The 16,533-nt window shown below is 37.7% G+C and overlaps 1 protein-coding gene across 5 annotated transcripts in view; it reads right to left on the bottom strand.

The window, feature by feature from the left end:
- Positions 1-16,533, bottom strand: part of Mctp (multiple C2 domain and transmembrane region protein) — a 642,744-nt gene that overhangs the window by 179,252 nt on the left and 446,959 nt on the right. For all 5 annotated transcript variants that reach the window (XM_090402333.1, XM_090402331.1, XM_090402329.1 and 2 more), the window contains one exon: positions 10,513-10,567. In XM_090402333.1, the coding sequence (XP_090258459.1) occupies positions 10,513-10,567 (55 nt within the window). The remainder of the gene's footprint in view (positions 1-10,512; positions 10,568-16,533) is intronic.

Raw genomic sequence — 16,533 nt, 5'->3', positions numbered from 1 at the left:
AACCATGACCTAACACAAATTATACATCTACCCACCTAAATTCGTGATAATCCTCTCCAATTTCCCAATACACCACTTTTTTTTTTAACCAGTTCTCCTGCCAGATACCAGGAAAACCAGAAGTGACTCACCTTTTGGCAACTCAGATCACAATCATGTGTAAATTTCCACTTCACTGAGAACATCCTCCCTCCAACCACTCCCAAACTTGCATCCTTCGGCACTACCTTTTTAAACTACTACTTTTCCTTTCAATCATCTGACTTCTGCTCTACTCTTCTGATCCAGACACCTCTGAAAGTCACAGAAATTATCCTCAATGGCATGAAGGCCTTTATCCCCCATTCTCCCCAAAATTCTTGTCCATTTTCCAAGCCCTGGTTCAACAGAAAATGTATAAAAGCAGTCAAATTAAAAAATAAATAAATAAAAGCAGCTTAGAACAGGTGGCTTGCAATAAGAACCTTATCTTCATACTTCAACCTACACTGAAACAAGCAATAAATGTAAGATAATATTCTGCAAATCCAAATCAAACTTCATTAAAGACCAATAGCACCCAAAGATTAAGCTTCACCTACACTCCTGGCATCACTTTTTCTTTAACTCCTTCACTGATGACACAGGCAAATCACCTCCTTCCATACCAGCAAGCATCATAAGCCTCCAATACTTTTTCAGCAAAACAACATAAGAATACTAAATAATTTTGGATACTAGTCTTATGGTCCTGATGGCATCTCTCCAATTATACTCAAATGTTCAGCTCCAGCTAACAACTGTCCTGTATCATCTCTTCAATCTTCTATACTCAGCCAGCACTCATCCCAACAAATGGAAGAAAGCATATATACCTATTCCAAAAAATAGAGATAAAAACCTGCCATCCAACTACTAACCAATTGCCACTCCCTAAATCCTCTCCAAAATGAGAAAATTATCAACAGTCAACTTTTGCACAACCTAGAGTCCCACCAGTATGGATGCAATAAGCAATATAGTGTGCACACGTGAACTTCATTGTTAGTCAAATATTTAATATGGTTATCACTAGCTGCTTGTAGCTGAACTGTTTGTTTAGTTCACTATTTTTTTTCCCTGATGAAATGAACCATAGTCGTTCATAAAACTAGTAGTTATATAAAAATATTTTTTGTACCTATTAATTCTATGTAGTATGTGTACCAATCTCAATATTATTATTATGGGCAACTCCAAGGAGTTGACAGACTCATCGAGGGAGGCCCTAACATCATGTCAAGAACAACTATTGACATTCACACAGTATCTATCATACCTCAGCTTGAACTCATTCATGGTCATAGCACCCACAACAGACTCTGGCAGCTTATTCCACTCATTCACCACTCTCCAAGTAACAAACCTAGCTTTAACACCCCTGCTAACCACATTCTTGCCCAGCTTCCATGTATGGCCACTAGTCCTCCCACTACCAGTCCTATTCTCAAAAATATCTTCTGGATTAATCTTATAGAAACCCTTCAGTAATTTGAATGTCTCAATCATATCACCCCTTTTCTGCCTATCAACCAATTTTTGCAACCCACAAATCTTCAGCCTGTTCTCATAAGGTTCATTCCACAGATCTGCTATCATCTTGGTCACTCGTCCCACATACAGAGGGACAATAACTTGTTTGTCTCTGCTTGTTCAAGTATTTTTAGAAGCAAAGTGATTTGATGAGCTGATTTAGTCACTTTTGCGATGTGCCCCCTAAACTTCAACTCCCTAACCACCAACACTCCCAAATCCCTGGCCTCATCTATCTCCTGGAGCACGGTTCCGCCAATGTGATATACTGCTGCTAATCTTTTCACCCTAAAATGCATAACCTTACACTTTGCCACATTAAATTGACATCCATTTTCCTTAGCCCAGTCCACCAAACTATCCAAATCATCTTGCAAAATTTTGACATCCTGTGCACTCACAATTGCTCTACCCAACTTTGCATCATCGGCAAACAAGTGAACACTTCCTCAAGGATCCTTTCCTATACCATTAATGAACAAATTGAAAAGTAGTGGTCCAAGAACAGAACCCTGCGGCACACCACTAGTCACAAGCCATCTTTTGGACTCAACTCCTGAATAAACCACTCTCTGGTATCTTTCTATCAACTACCCTCCTATCCATCTCACCAACCCTATATCCATCCCCATCTGCTCCAGTTTACTGATTCCAGTTCCATGTGGTATCCTGTCAAAGGCCTTGGCAAGATACAGTAGAATCACTCTAAGCCACCAATTACCCTTATCGAGTTCAGCCGTCACTGTGTTATAAAACGTGAGCAAGTTACTGAGGCATGATTTACCCTTCACAAAACCATGTTGTCCCCCATACAGTATCCCATTTTTATCTATCCAATCCTGTATTCTTCGACTAATTTCTCCAAGACCTTGACAACGATTCCTGATATGCTAATCAGTCGAAATTTACAACAGCAGTCTTAGAACCTCCTTTATGCAGTGGAACTATTTTCCCCCTCTTTCCACCCCCTCAGGACTAACCCAGACCCAAGACTCGAATTAAACAAAATGGTCAAGGGTACTGACAATTCTTTAGCCGCTTCATGTACAACACAAGCTGGTATACCATTCAATTCCACAGATATATTGACATTGAGGTTTTGCAATAGACTACTCACCTCCACTTCATTCACCACAATTCCCATATAATCTATTGGTTCATTCATTTCTGCAATGTCACCACCTGGATGATATATTCTTGCAAAATGCTCGCTCAGTAATTCAACTATATCAACTGATTCAGTTACCTCCCTACCATCGGCATTCTTTAAAATCATTCTGCCATATACATCTTTTCTTTTACTTGCAACATATCGAAAAAACTGTTTGGGATTCTCTTTAGCCTGCATGGCCAATGTTCTTTCATAATCCTTTTTTGCTTTTCTTACCACACTCGTCAAATATGCATTTTTGAAAATTATGGAGACAACTACCGTGTTTGAATAAAAACTTTAGTTTAATATAACTAAAATCTACATTCGAAGTTTTGACCTTTATATCAAGGTCATCTTCTGGAGCATACAACTATACACAGAAAACAAGCTATACTACAATCAAACTGGTTTGTTAAACACAACACACTGACCAACCGCTACAATAATTGTTGGCCTGACCTCTGGTGAAAAAAAAATATATATATACATCAACGCTAGAGTCCTATTATTAGTGTTATCTGTTGGTTGTAGAAATACATTGGCCCCAACAAGTATCTATCTATATACATATATTAACATCATGTACATTCCAGCCAGTTGGTATGGAATGGTTTCTAATACTAGCTGAAGATTGGCTAGAGTCCTGACTTATGCTGAATCTTATATATTAGGTAGGCTGAATGTGTGCCATCCAGATCCTTGGAATTTTCATACCATCTTTGTTATTGATATTTGGGTGGTTTATCAGGATTTTGCAGGCTTCCTTAAATTTCCTTTCGTACCAGGTTTTTGTACGGTGTAAAGAGCAGGTGCTTTTCCAGTTGATTTGGCGTAAGGTGTTGAGTGCGTGGTCCGAGAGGCCTGCTTCACCATAATGGTTATATTTAATGTATCTAATGTGTTCTTTCTTGCGTATAGGGATTGTCCGTCCTGTTTCACCAATGTACGGTAAGTTACAGATGCAGCGGATGCAATAGACTCCAGGATGTGCTAATGGGAGGAGAGGATCCTTAGAAAGTTGAATATGGTTTTAAGTTTAGTGGGTGGTTTAAAGGTGGCATTGAGGTTATAATGTTGTAGGATTCTGTTGATTTTTTCTGATAACCCTTTAATGCATGGGATGACTATGGTTTTACTGTAATCTAGATTCGTTTTTGTTGTTGTTTTATGGAGTATTTTATTAATCGTATTCTTGTTATAGCCATTATTTATGAATGTGTCGCTGATGATTTTTAGTTCTTGTTTCAGGGCTTGCTGGTTAGAGCAAATTGTTGTAGCTCTGTTTTTAAGGGTGTTAATGACTCCATATTTTTGTGATGGGTGGTGGTATGAATTAGCATGTATGTATTGGCCAGTGTGTGTCGGTTTTCGGTAGACCGTGAAGGATAGACTGCCTGAAGGAAGACGTGCGACTAGTGTGTCTAAGAACGGGAGTGAATTTTGGTTTTCGATGGTAAATTGTATGTGTTCGCGTTGTTTGTTCAGGTGGCTAAGGAATGTGTTTAGCGTTTGTCGCTCGTGCGGCCAGATTGCGAACACGTCATCAACGTATCTAAGCCAGACTTAGATATACATTGTCAGTCTTAGCGTGGCAGAATCAAGAGCCCTTTGCTCAAAGGTTTCCATGTAGAAGTTAGCGATTGGGGGGGGGGGAGGAGATAGTGGCAAGCCCATGGCTGTACCTTCTTTTTGTAGGTAAAATTTGTTTTGCCACATGAAATAACTGGACTGTAGTACGTGGGCAAAGAGGGCCGTAATGTTGGGCGGAAATTTGTTCTGTAGTAGTAGGAGAATTGTGTCATTGATGGGGACATTAGTGAAAAGGGCAGAAACATCGAAACTGACTAATAAGTTGTCTTTGTCGCGTGTTATGTTCTTGATTTTGTTTATAAAGTGTTGTGTTGATTGAAATTCTCCATGTGTATGGCTGAACAAAAAAAAACCCATTATAGTATATTCCATGTGACTCCTATTTCAATTATTTTAAGTGATCATGAAAAGTCAAGCAAACAGATTGCATGTAAAAAAAAATAATTCCTGAAACTTCCAGACTCACTTTACAAATATATGTGATTAATTACAACCTCACTTTTTTCACAAAAGTTATTCAGCTTTATCTTTTCCCAATTATAGACAACTTTTGTTTCAATGAGGATATTTATTCCTCTTTGCTCTGGTATATACCATGTCAGAGTGTGCTCAAATTACATTCTTTCCTTCATGATTTTCTTGGGCTGATAATCTTTACCTCATTTTGTCAAATTCATTTGCAATCTCTATTGCACTAATGCCACTAAACATTCTGAACTTCGATTTTTTTTTTCTTTTGTTTTTTTTTTATTATTTTCCATTTAGGACAGGAAATAAGTCATCTTTCTTGGAGATTTCCATATTCACAATTCCAGCTACTTTCCTTTTCTATTTGTACTGATTCAGCACGTAGAGATGTCTATGCATTTGCTATCATCATCATACATTCAATAACACAAACTTCACATTGCTAACTGTCTACCAGAACAGCAAATACCTAATAGCACCTCCTCACCAGCGATTCTTTTAAGTATATTGTTGATGTTGTTTGTTCACAAGCTAGTGCTGATTTCTTTTTCCACAGCCACTCATTTAGATGTCATCTTAGGATTACAAAAATGTATAAATGATCTTCACTATTTGTGTGGTTTATTTATAGAGGTAGGTTACTGTTGGCAGTGCTCTGATCCCAATATTTGCACTGACTATATCACTGAAATAATCATTCCTAATTTCAGTTTCATCTTGTGTCTCTATAAGCCTTGGTTTCCAAGAAGTGTGAAAAGACATTCAAGAGAAAAATTAAACATATTGCAATAGACTTTCAAAATCACACCCTTTTCTGCCTATAGTAACGTTCAAAATAGTTCCAAGCAAATTATCAACATATACAAAACTAATTTTGAAATGGCTAAAAGGAAGAAACTTCCATCATGTTAAAGTGGCAGTCATATTTCCAGGTGTTTGCTAAACTATTGGTTATAATTTTTGTGCAAGTCCTACGTCATTCAGGCGTGCTATGGTTTATCACATTATCCACGAAGAAAAACCATTTCCTAACTTTTTTATTATTATTACATCGCACCTCCAGGGAGTCCTAAGACTCATCGAGGGAGGCATCTACTCTTCGTCTCACTACTCCACCAACCTTGATCATCTAACACCAACGCCATCTACCACCATTAGTACTTTCACAGACAATCACAAACATCCATACCCAAGGCAGGATTCGAACCCACAGCCTTTTGGCTGGAGAGTGGATACACTAACCACTCGACCAACTAGGCCTTTATAATGCAACCCACATTTCAAGATGTACTCTTCAAGATTTGCCTATTGGGTATAACACCATTAACTTTTATATGTTTGTATACAAATGCTATAAGTATTAGAAGCAAGGGAAATGAAATGGTTGCATTGATTGAATTTGTTCACCTAAAATAAGTGACACATGATTGGATGAGGATGACATCCTGACAGGAAAAAAGATGAAAGGTATGATGTATTTCATGAAGACAGAAACAATAAAAAAGGAGGTGGAGTGCAGATGATAGAAAGAGTTATATCCATATACAAGGTAGAGAAGATGCAAGGTGGAAATACTGATAATGATTTAGAGACAGTATAGAAATGAATAGAATGAAGTATTGTTGGATGTTGCTATAGACCTAGTAATGTGGAGGGTAGCAATCAGTAAATGTATAAGCAAATTAGTCAAGCAAATGGGGAAAAGGATGATCATTATAGGCAATTTTAATTAATAAATATAGATTGGGATGACAAGAGAGCAACTGGAAGTAAAGAAAATTAATTTTTCAAGTTATTGAGGGGCAACTACCTCCGGCAGTATGTAATAGAGGGCACATGAGGATTGAGAGTTTTGGATTTGATCATCTCATCAGATAATGTCATTATAAATGAGGTGTCAAATCTCCCTCCACTCGGTGAGAGTGACCATGAATTGATTACCTGGGTGATTGCCAGCCATGTGAGGAAACACATGGCTGGCAATCCACATATACCCTTTCTGCTAGGAAAGGGTATATGTGGAACTACAAGGTTGGTGATTATGATAAGCTTAGGAGACAGCTTAGAGCTGTGACACAGAATGAGGAGTTGGGTAGAAAACGATCAGTAGATAAGGATCTAATAATACTTGGCTGATATTCAAGAACTTCTACTAGAAGTAGAAGCAATGTCTAAATATATACTGAAGGTTAAATAAGGTAGGTGTGAAATGGATGAATAAAGATTAAGCATGCAATATAAAGAAAGAAGCATTATGGAAACAACATAAGATGCATGGTAATAATCAATTCCATGAGGAACACAAAGAACAGCAAAGAGAGAGAATTGTTTGTTAAGGATAGCAAAGGCGAAGTATGAGCAGCAGTTAGCTAAAAAAAAAAAACTAAGGAGTTCTTTCGATATTGTAGCCATAAAAAAAAAAAGAATGATTACAGAGGATGATACTGATTGGAGAAAATAGCATAAGCACAACTGCTGCAGAGGATATAGTTGAGATATTTAATGAGCAGTTCATAAAGGTCTTTCATCCTTATGAATGTGACATTATGGAGAGTTTGAGAGCAGTGGATGAGGAGAGACTGAATGTGGAAGAGGTATAGGGTATTAAGCAAACTTGATATTAATAAGGCTGTGGGACTTGATATAACTCCAGGTATTTTGAAGGAATGTGCCAGGGAGTTGACACCTGCCTTGATATATTTAAAATGTGTCTTACATTGGGTCAAGTTCCAAAGGAGTGGAAGGAAGGCACAATTGTAAATTAAAGATGCTAAGAAATTATATTCTTGATTTAATCCTTTATCCAAGTGCAAGATGTGAAGTCATTAGCTTCTATATACAAATTGCCCAGTCCTGAAAATACTTCAGGCTCAAACTTTGTTTACTTACACTTGGATAAAGGATTAAACCAAGAATATAATTTCATGGCATTTTTAATTTATAGTATAACCAAGTGGAAAAACTTCCAACAAAGCAAGACTGCACCCTTCATAAAGGAAGTGACAGAATTTGAGCATCAAATTATAGGCCAATCTGTGTATCAGGTGTTGTGGTTAAAGTGTTGGAAAGACTGGTGAGAATCTGGATCCAGAATTGGGTTGACAACAATGATATTATCTTTGATGGACAGCACAGATTTGCTAAAGGGAGGTCATGTTTTAGTAATCTACTTATTTACAATAAGATGACAATAGTAGCATTGGATGTTGGAGGTGAATACTTAGAATTTGCAAAGACTTTTGATAGACTTTCTTTTTGATAGGCTTTTGAAGCAGCTTCCTCTTATTAGACTGCATGATAAGTTGATGGTCAAACTGGAGCAAATGGAATTGGATATTAGACTAGTGCATTGGATTAAAGACTGGCTGTCTGAAAGATATCAACAAGTTGTGTATGGGCAGCAATATCCCAGAAGAGGAAAGTAACTAGTGGTGTGCCTTAGGGATCTGTTTTAGGAACATTGGTGTTTAACCTGTATGTTAATGATATTGGGGAAGATTTGAATGGGGATATACAGTTGATAGACTGAGTGAATGGCTACAAGAGTGGGGATGCCAGTTCAATCTTGCAAATTGTGAGGCTTTGACATTTGGAAAACAAAGATGGGATGTAGAATTTAAGCTTGGCGGGGATACAATTGTTGGAGTGGAGGAAATAAGAGATCCTGGAGTGATGGTGGATAAAGATCTGAAATTTACAGGAAGGACATATTACCAAAATTGCAAGAACACAACAAATTCTGGGAATGATGTGGAGAACACCAACTTGTAGAGTAAGGAGATTCTGATTCTTTTGTATAAGGCTCTGATAAGGCAAATGGACTATTGTGCACACATTTGATCATCTGGTTTTCAAAAGGATGAGATGTTGGAGAGGGTCCAGAGATGACTGACCAGAATAGTTTGATCTCTGGAATGCTGAATATGAAGAAAGGTTGAGACAATGCAATTTGCAGAGTCTAGTGGATAGGAGGAAGAGGGTGTGATATGATAGAGTACAAGTTAGTAAGGGGTTGTTATAAGATTAATGTTGAAGTTTTCCATAAAATGGCTGCAGATTGGGAGAGAACAAGAGATTATTCCTGGAAGCTGTATAAGGAGGGTATGAGAAGCAGGTTTTTTTGCATGGAGATTTGCGAATGATTGGAATGCATTGCCTGAGAACGTGGTGTCTGCAGAGAATTTGAATGTATTTAAGGCACATTATATGAGGTACCTCATAGATGAGTCTGACTCCATGGGATCTTAGGATAATGATATTTTCTCAATAATTTAAAAGCAGATACCAATGAATACTGCTATCATATTAGAGATGGAGGCTCTAAGAGCTCCCTAAAAATCTGACTGTATACAAAGTGAACAATTATGAATAATAAGCCAACTCATCAATTCATTCTTTCACACAGAAATGCAGTTTCTACTGCTTGAATTGTCTGAAAATTTCCAGTTTCGGTTCATTAGAATTAGCATCTAATTCTCTCACGCATAAATTTGTTAATGCAGATATTCAACATTCCTCCACTTTAACTTTGAACTGGGAAAAATTTTTTTTCTTTTCTTTCCTCTGTTGTTCTTGGAAACAGCTTCCTCTTATGTTTGCTAAGATCATAACTTGCATATTTGTAAAGCTAGCCTTAAAAAGTCTTCTTTCTCAACAACCTGCCTATATGTGGTATTGAAGGCACCATATGTTAAATAACTTATGTATAGAATTATCACAACACAAGTCTCCCTAATGTCTGCAATTTACAGCCAAATTAGCAGCCAATGCCAGAAATTTCTCCCCTTATTTTTAAGGCATCTGACTCTTAGCTTCCATTTCAACCTACAATAGATGCATCTTATCCCATCACATGCCAGGTCATCCCCTTCTAACTAAATCACTTTCATTCTCGAGTATACACCTCAACTGTATCTACAGTTAACTTTTCATGACACAACCTCAACATCTGGTTTCCCTGACCTCATTACATTCATTTTTTGCAAACTACTGCACTTTTCAGATGACTAATTCCAAATTCATTTAAATGCAATCCATCTTGTTGGTACAATTCTTTTCACCCATCAAAGTCATTACGTACATTTGAATACTGCATGTTATTTCCTTCTGCACTATTTAATCAGGTCATTTGTTTTTCATAATCAAAAACTTTCTCTCCCCACCCCTTAAGGTAACTAACAAACAATATTAAAAATAAAAAGTAGCTTTGCAAGGAAAAAAAAAGTTGAACAGCACTCAGTAAGGAAATATTAGAGGTCAGCAATGACAGACTGTATATCCAGAGACATATATATAGGAATGTAATTAATAAATAGGGAAATTATGTAGGAATCTTATATTTTTTATTTTTATTTTTTCACCTTGATATCAAGCCATTGGATTTCAGGAACAGCAGAGAAGGTTCACAAGACAAAGGGCACTGTTAGTCTACATTGGTGGTATACTAATACCTGATAATTGTTCCCAATCTAATATGGATAAAATCATATATATATATACAGTAGATTTTTCATATGGCACGAAAATAGGACCATCAACGGTAGTTGAGTAAATTGAAGCAATGACAATGAGGAATACTCACCACCAGAAAAGGCAATGAGTTAAGGAGGTATCATGATGATATGAAGTGGATCTGCTGCAGGAGTTTGACCTATAAGGATCTAATAATGAAAGCAGTAACAGTAATAATTAAAATCAGAACACATACTAAACATGTACTAGGTGAACAAAGCAAATAACTTTATGCTTACCTTTTACAGTGAGATGGCCAACATCAGCTAAATTTTTTAAACTGTTGAGAAGACCCTATTAACAAAAAGTTATATCTATAGAAAATAAAAATACTGCAATATTCTAAATATATTTAAATATTATAAATATATATAAAATATATATGCTATTTCAAAATTACATATGATTTTGTTAGAATGAAATACCTAATTTAAGATTCCCCCCCCCCTTATGTTCCCATTTATCAGTTAATGAAATTAGTATATCTCAGATATTTAATTATTTACATCCACTTAAAATTTGCTAACTATCCCACCCTACCCCATGTCTGACTTTAAGAAGGTTAGTCTATACTACAGATCATCCACTACAAATTTCAAATAATAAATTTAGTTTAATCCTTTATCCAAGTGTGAGCAAACAAAGTTTACGCCTGAAAGTATCTTCAGGACTGAGGTAAGGTGGTACACACCAGGGCAACTCGTTGCAAAGGTGGAGCAAGCTACCAACACTCCTATCTCAGTATCTCCTATAATGCAAAACACATCTCCTTGCGGATATGTCTAATGTTATGCATTAAGGGAAGGGCCACTACCCAGACTAGTTTCGACCTTTATTGAGGTCTCTTCAGTGGGAGCCAGGCCCAAGCTGAGATACCAGGCAGAAGCGTTCGCAGGTCATCTCTACCTATAGAAGTTGCCAAATGGTGTGCCACCCATTTTTAATAAATTACTCTGGATTTAGAGAAAGATGTTGAAAGTTTATTTTTCACTTGGTTAGAATATAATAAATTTAGTTTAATCCTTTATCCAAGTGTGAGCAAACAAAGTTTGCGCCTGAAAGTATCTTCAGGACTGAGGTAAGGTGGTACACACCAGGGCAACTCGTTGCAAAGGTGGAGCAAGCTACCAATACTCCTGTCTCAGTATAAAGGTCGAAACTAGTCTGAGTAGTGGCCCTTCCCTTAATGCATAACATTAGACATATCCGCAAGGAGATGTGTTTTGCATTATAGGAGATACTGAGACAGGAGTATTGGTAGCTTGCTCCACCTTTGCAACGAGTTGCCTGGTGTGTACCACCTTACCTCAGTCCTGAAGATACTTTCAGGCGCAAACTTTGTTTGCTCACACTTGGATAAAGGATTAAACTAAATTTATTATATTCTAACCAAGTGAAAAATAAACTTTCAACATCTACAAATTTCAAAATCGAAAGCTCCCAGAAAATAGAAAACTAAAATTAAACTATATCAGTGAATTAAATTATCAATTAATAAGAAATTATATTAACTACAATTACAAACTCAATACTGTGCAAACTGCAATCAAAGACTACTAGTGAGAGTTATATATCCAAAAAGACTAGATCACTAATTTTTCAAATATTTACATATCTTTGAATGTACATATTATTTTTATAGTGTATCACTGAATTGTTCCAATCTAATACCTGATAGTTCTCAGAAATGCTTCAGCATTATTTACTATTATTTATTTTATTTAAGGTATAAGAACAAATTGAAGACCCAATGGTCGACTGCTTGTTTCTCATACTGCATTTATAATAAGAGCATGAGGCAATGCCTATATTTTAATGAGGAAATTAATGGCACTTTCTCTGCTTTGGCAGTAAGTACTATTACAGAAACAACTTCATTACTATTACAAAGGCATCCATGGAGCCAGAGACTGATCATGGGAGGCACACACTAATGATTATTCACATAGTATCTATCATACCTCTCCTGAAAGTCATTCATTGTCAAGCACACTCAGTCACCTCAGGTAATCCATTCCAGTCATTAACCACTCTCTAAGAATAAAATCTAGTACTCCCACTCTTACTAACCACACTTGCACAACTTCCCTTGTTCTTTCCCTAATTGTGTACTGAAAAATTTCCTATTTTTTTTTTTTAAATCAATCTTATAAAACCCCTTTAGTAACTTATCAGTTTCTTTTCCTTTCATGTTACACAGTGATCAGCATTCATTTCACACAAATTATGGACTCTACAACCGTGTTATAAATAATTATTTTAATTTCCCAATGTTTTGACCTTCATATATACAGTGGTACCTCGGTTTGCGAGCATAATTTGTTCCGGAAACGTGCTCGTAATTCAAAGCACTCATATATCAAAGTGAATTTCCCCATAAGAAATAATATTATGTTGGAGGTTTAATGGATTTTTTACAACACTCAGAAAGAATTAAATTAGAATTTAATACTCCTATATTTCGTCCTAGTCACTAGGACATCTACAGGGATTACAAACAATGTAACATGCACACAAAAACTTACAATACTAAGCCCAACCACGTGGGTGATAATAAAGTCCTATCTAGGTGGAGCGCCCTCTAAGGGTGGTAGTAGGTGGCCTGGAATGTAAGGTGGGACCTCTGGTGATGAGTGTTTCCCAAATCTTCGGAAGCTTAATGCAACCGTATTTGTTAAGATTTGGTTGGTTTCTGAGAGTTGCTGCTGCTGCTTCTAAGAAAAGTTTCTCTTTCTTGAATTTGCTGTGGTGGAGCATAGTGGTTTTCTTCCATGATACTCTGTGGGTGGTGTCCAAAACATGGTCAGCCAAGCCTGAATGGCCATAGTTGTGTTTAACGATGTACGACTTGTGTTCCTCCAGGTGGATGGATGCTGCTCTGCCTGTCTGTCCAAAGTACACAAGTTTACAGGAACAGGGTACTTTGTAAACTCCAGGCAGAGAGAGAGGGGGGAGCTGATCTTTCGTAGAACGGATAAGGGTAGCAAGTTTGCAGTAGGGCTTATATGCTGTGTGTTTAGTATTTTTTCCGAAGTGCCACGGATGTAGGGTATGGTGATGGCATTTTTAAATTCTTGTTGATGAGAGGGACGGGGAATGGGGAAGGAATTGATTATTTTTTGATACTGTGTTCACTGTAGCCATTGGAGAGGAAAGTTCTGTGTATGTGGTTAAGCTCAGTAGTGAGGGCGGTTCCACTGGAACAAAGATTGTGGGCTCTCTTGGTAAGGGTTTTAATGATGCCATATTGTTGTGAGGGGTGGTGGTGGTGGGAGAGTTTGTGAATGTATCTGCCTGTGTGTGTGTGTGGGTTTTCTGTATACAGTGAAGGCAAGTGTATCATTGGGCAGGCGCGTGACTAAGGTGTCTAGGAAGGTTAAACAATTGTTCTTTTCCTTTTCCATAGTAAACTGGATTCTTGGATGTAGGCTATTCAGATGACCGAGGAAGGAGTCTAACGTGTCTGGGCCATTAGGCCAAATGGAGAATACATCATCTACATATCTTAGCCAGATAGAAGGTTTGAGTGGGGCTGAGTCTATTGCTCGTTTTTCGAAATCTTCCATATAGAAATTGGCAAGGGGGGGTGAGAGGGGGAACCCATGGTGGTTCCTTCTATCTGCTTGTAGATTTTGTTATTCCAAGAGAAATACCCAGAGTTGATGGCAAAGGAAAAGAGATCTAAGATGTCAGAGGGGAAAACGTTTTCTAAGAGAGATAAAGTGTCAGTTAAGGGAATATTGGTAAACGAAGAGGAGATATCAAAGCTTACCAATATGTCTATTGTTCAAGGTTAAATTTTCTGTGAGGGCTTTGAAGTGGGTCGAGTTTTTTATATAGGAAGCTGAATTTCTGGTGAGGGGGGACAGAGAGTTGGCCAGCTGTTTAGACAGTCTGTAACAAGGTGCATTGGTGGCATCTACTATAGGTCTGAGTGGGGAATTGGGTTTGTGGATTTTTGGTAAACCGTATATTCGGGGAAGACGGGAGCGGAAAGGTTTAAGTTTTTTCATGACGTCAGGAGGTTACTTTTTTAAGTAAGATTTTTAATTTCTTAACTTGTGTTTTTGTGGGGTCGTGTTCTAGCGGGATGTAGGTAGCGCGATCGCAGAGGATAGTTTTCATTTTACGATTGTATTCTATTACGATTGAAAAAATGAACTACAACATCTAAAAAAAACTTTGCAAATAATGGCTGCTCTTCAAAATTATTAATAAACAACTATACCGCCATCATCAAAACAACGTACTTTACCGTACATTAGCTCACTCTCCCAGAAACTAAGAAGAATTTTGAAAAAATTTAACATAAAAACATGCTTTTCTACTCTTCCTAAACTCAGATCAATTCTACACAAACCCAATCAGGTTCACAACCATCTTCAGTTTTTAGGGGTGTATAAAATCACACACGACTGCGGGAAACCATATTATGGCTAAACTGATAAGTCCATTCTCCTACGTCTCGAGGAACATTGCTTACAACAGAACCAGAGCACGTGTCCTCTTAAGCCATGTCCTGTTCTCAGTGAACACAAACAGTGAAGGCCAGCAATATGAGATATACTGGACCACAACATCAAACCTTCATATATGCCATGACATGCCATGTCCTGTTCTCAGTGAACACAAACAGTGAAGGCCACCAATATGAGATATACTGAACCACAACATCAAACCTTCATATATGCCATGACATATATGAAATTGTCATATATGTCAATAGTCTAAAGAAAGTGTCCTGGACTTTCATCACATAAACAGTAACCTTAGTTATGATTTACCAAACTCATTTAGCTCTGCTATCAGATACTGGTGCACTCGTGAAGTCATAAGCTAGCAGATGCCTAACAATAGAACTTTAGCCTGGAATGTAGTTTCAGTTCAAGCTTAACTGTAGTTTATAGTAGATTTTGTAGTGGTACAATGTTTCTTTGTGGTGTTTTTTATGTTTGCTTTCAATGTTCTCACGACTGAAGAAGTCGGCTTTCCGACAAAACATGTCATGTGTTGAATAAAATTAATTGTTTGTCTAATTCTCGGAATTCAGTGGATTTGAATTCCAAGAATAGAAAAAATAGGAATATATATATATATATATATATATATATTATATATATAGATTATATATATAATATTTGGATAGATTATATCCAAAACCTTGGGTGGAAATGTTTGGGAATCCCACCAGAAAACCTGAGCTTGGTGGCAGAGGATTGTGACCATTGAAAGTTCCTCTTGCAGCTGTTGCCCCCACAACCCGATTAAGAAAGGTGGACCTTGAAGATGTATATACGAGGGATGTTCAATAAGTAAGGATCTGGATCTGCTTTTTGCAGATGACCTAGTTCTGCTTAGCTCTTCCACAGATGACCTCCAGCAGACCCTGGATAGGTTTGTAGCTGTTTGTGCAGATGCCAGAATGAAGATCAGTGTGGCCAAAATTGAAACATTTGTGGTCTCAAGACAACCATCCCAGTGCACTCTACATGTAAGTGGAGTGAAGTTTAAATACCTTGGGTCCATATTCACGAATGATGGAAAATGGGACATAGAGCTAGATACTCGAATTGGCTTAGCAAGCTCAATATTGCGGGAGCTTGGCCGTTCGGTAGTATTGAAGTGGGAGTTAAGCCAGAAGGCAAAGCTGGCTGCCTTCAATACAGTCTATGTCCCCATCCTCACCTATGGTCATAAGAGTTTGGGTAATCACTGAAAGAATGCGGACACGAATCCAAGTGGCTGAAATGAGGTTCTTTCGAGGGGTTGTGGGGCTGACAAAACTCGACACTCAGAAGCTCTGCAATTCGGGACACCCTCAATACTCAACTGCTGCCTCTCCGTGTTGAGAGATCACAGACGTTGGTACGGGCACCTGGTCAGAATGTCACAAGAGAGGCTCCCTCAGCAGGCCCTCTTTGCCAAGGCAGAGGGTGGGAGGCCACGTGGAAGACCAAGGACTCGCTGGATAGATTATATCCAAAACCTTGGGTGGAAATGTTTGGGAATCCCACCAGAAAACCTGAGCTTGGTGGCAGAGGATTGTGACCATTGAAAGTTCCTCTTGCAGCTGTTGCCCCCACAACCCGATTAAGAAAGGTGGACCTTGAAGATGTATATACGAGGGATGTTCAATAAGTAAGAAAACTAATTTACTGTCGTGAAACCACTCATCACAATATTAATTTCTGTGGAATAAAGAAATGTTACTGTCTGTATTAATAAAAGAGGTTGATAGATGGCGTATATGGGCTGATGTG

This window comes from Typopeltis vanoorti, chromosome 13 (genome assembly GCF_054136105.1).
Source record: "Typopeltis vanoorti isolate ZY-2024b chromosome 13, IOZ_Tvanoo_1.0, whole genome shotgun sequence".
In the NCBI taxonomy this organism is placed as follows: Eukaryota; Metazoa; Arthropoda; class Arachnida; order Uropygi; family Thelyphonidae; genus Typopeltis; species Typopeltis vanoorti.
This window is presented reverse-complemented; position numbering and strand designations above follow the sequence as displayed.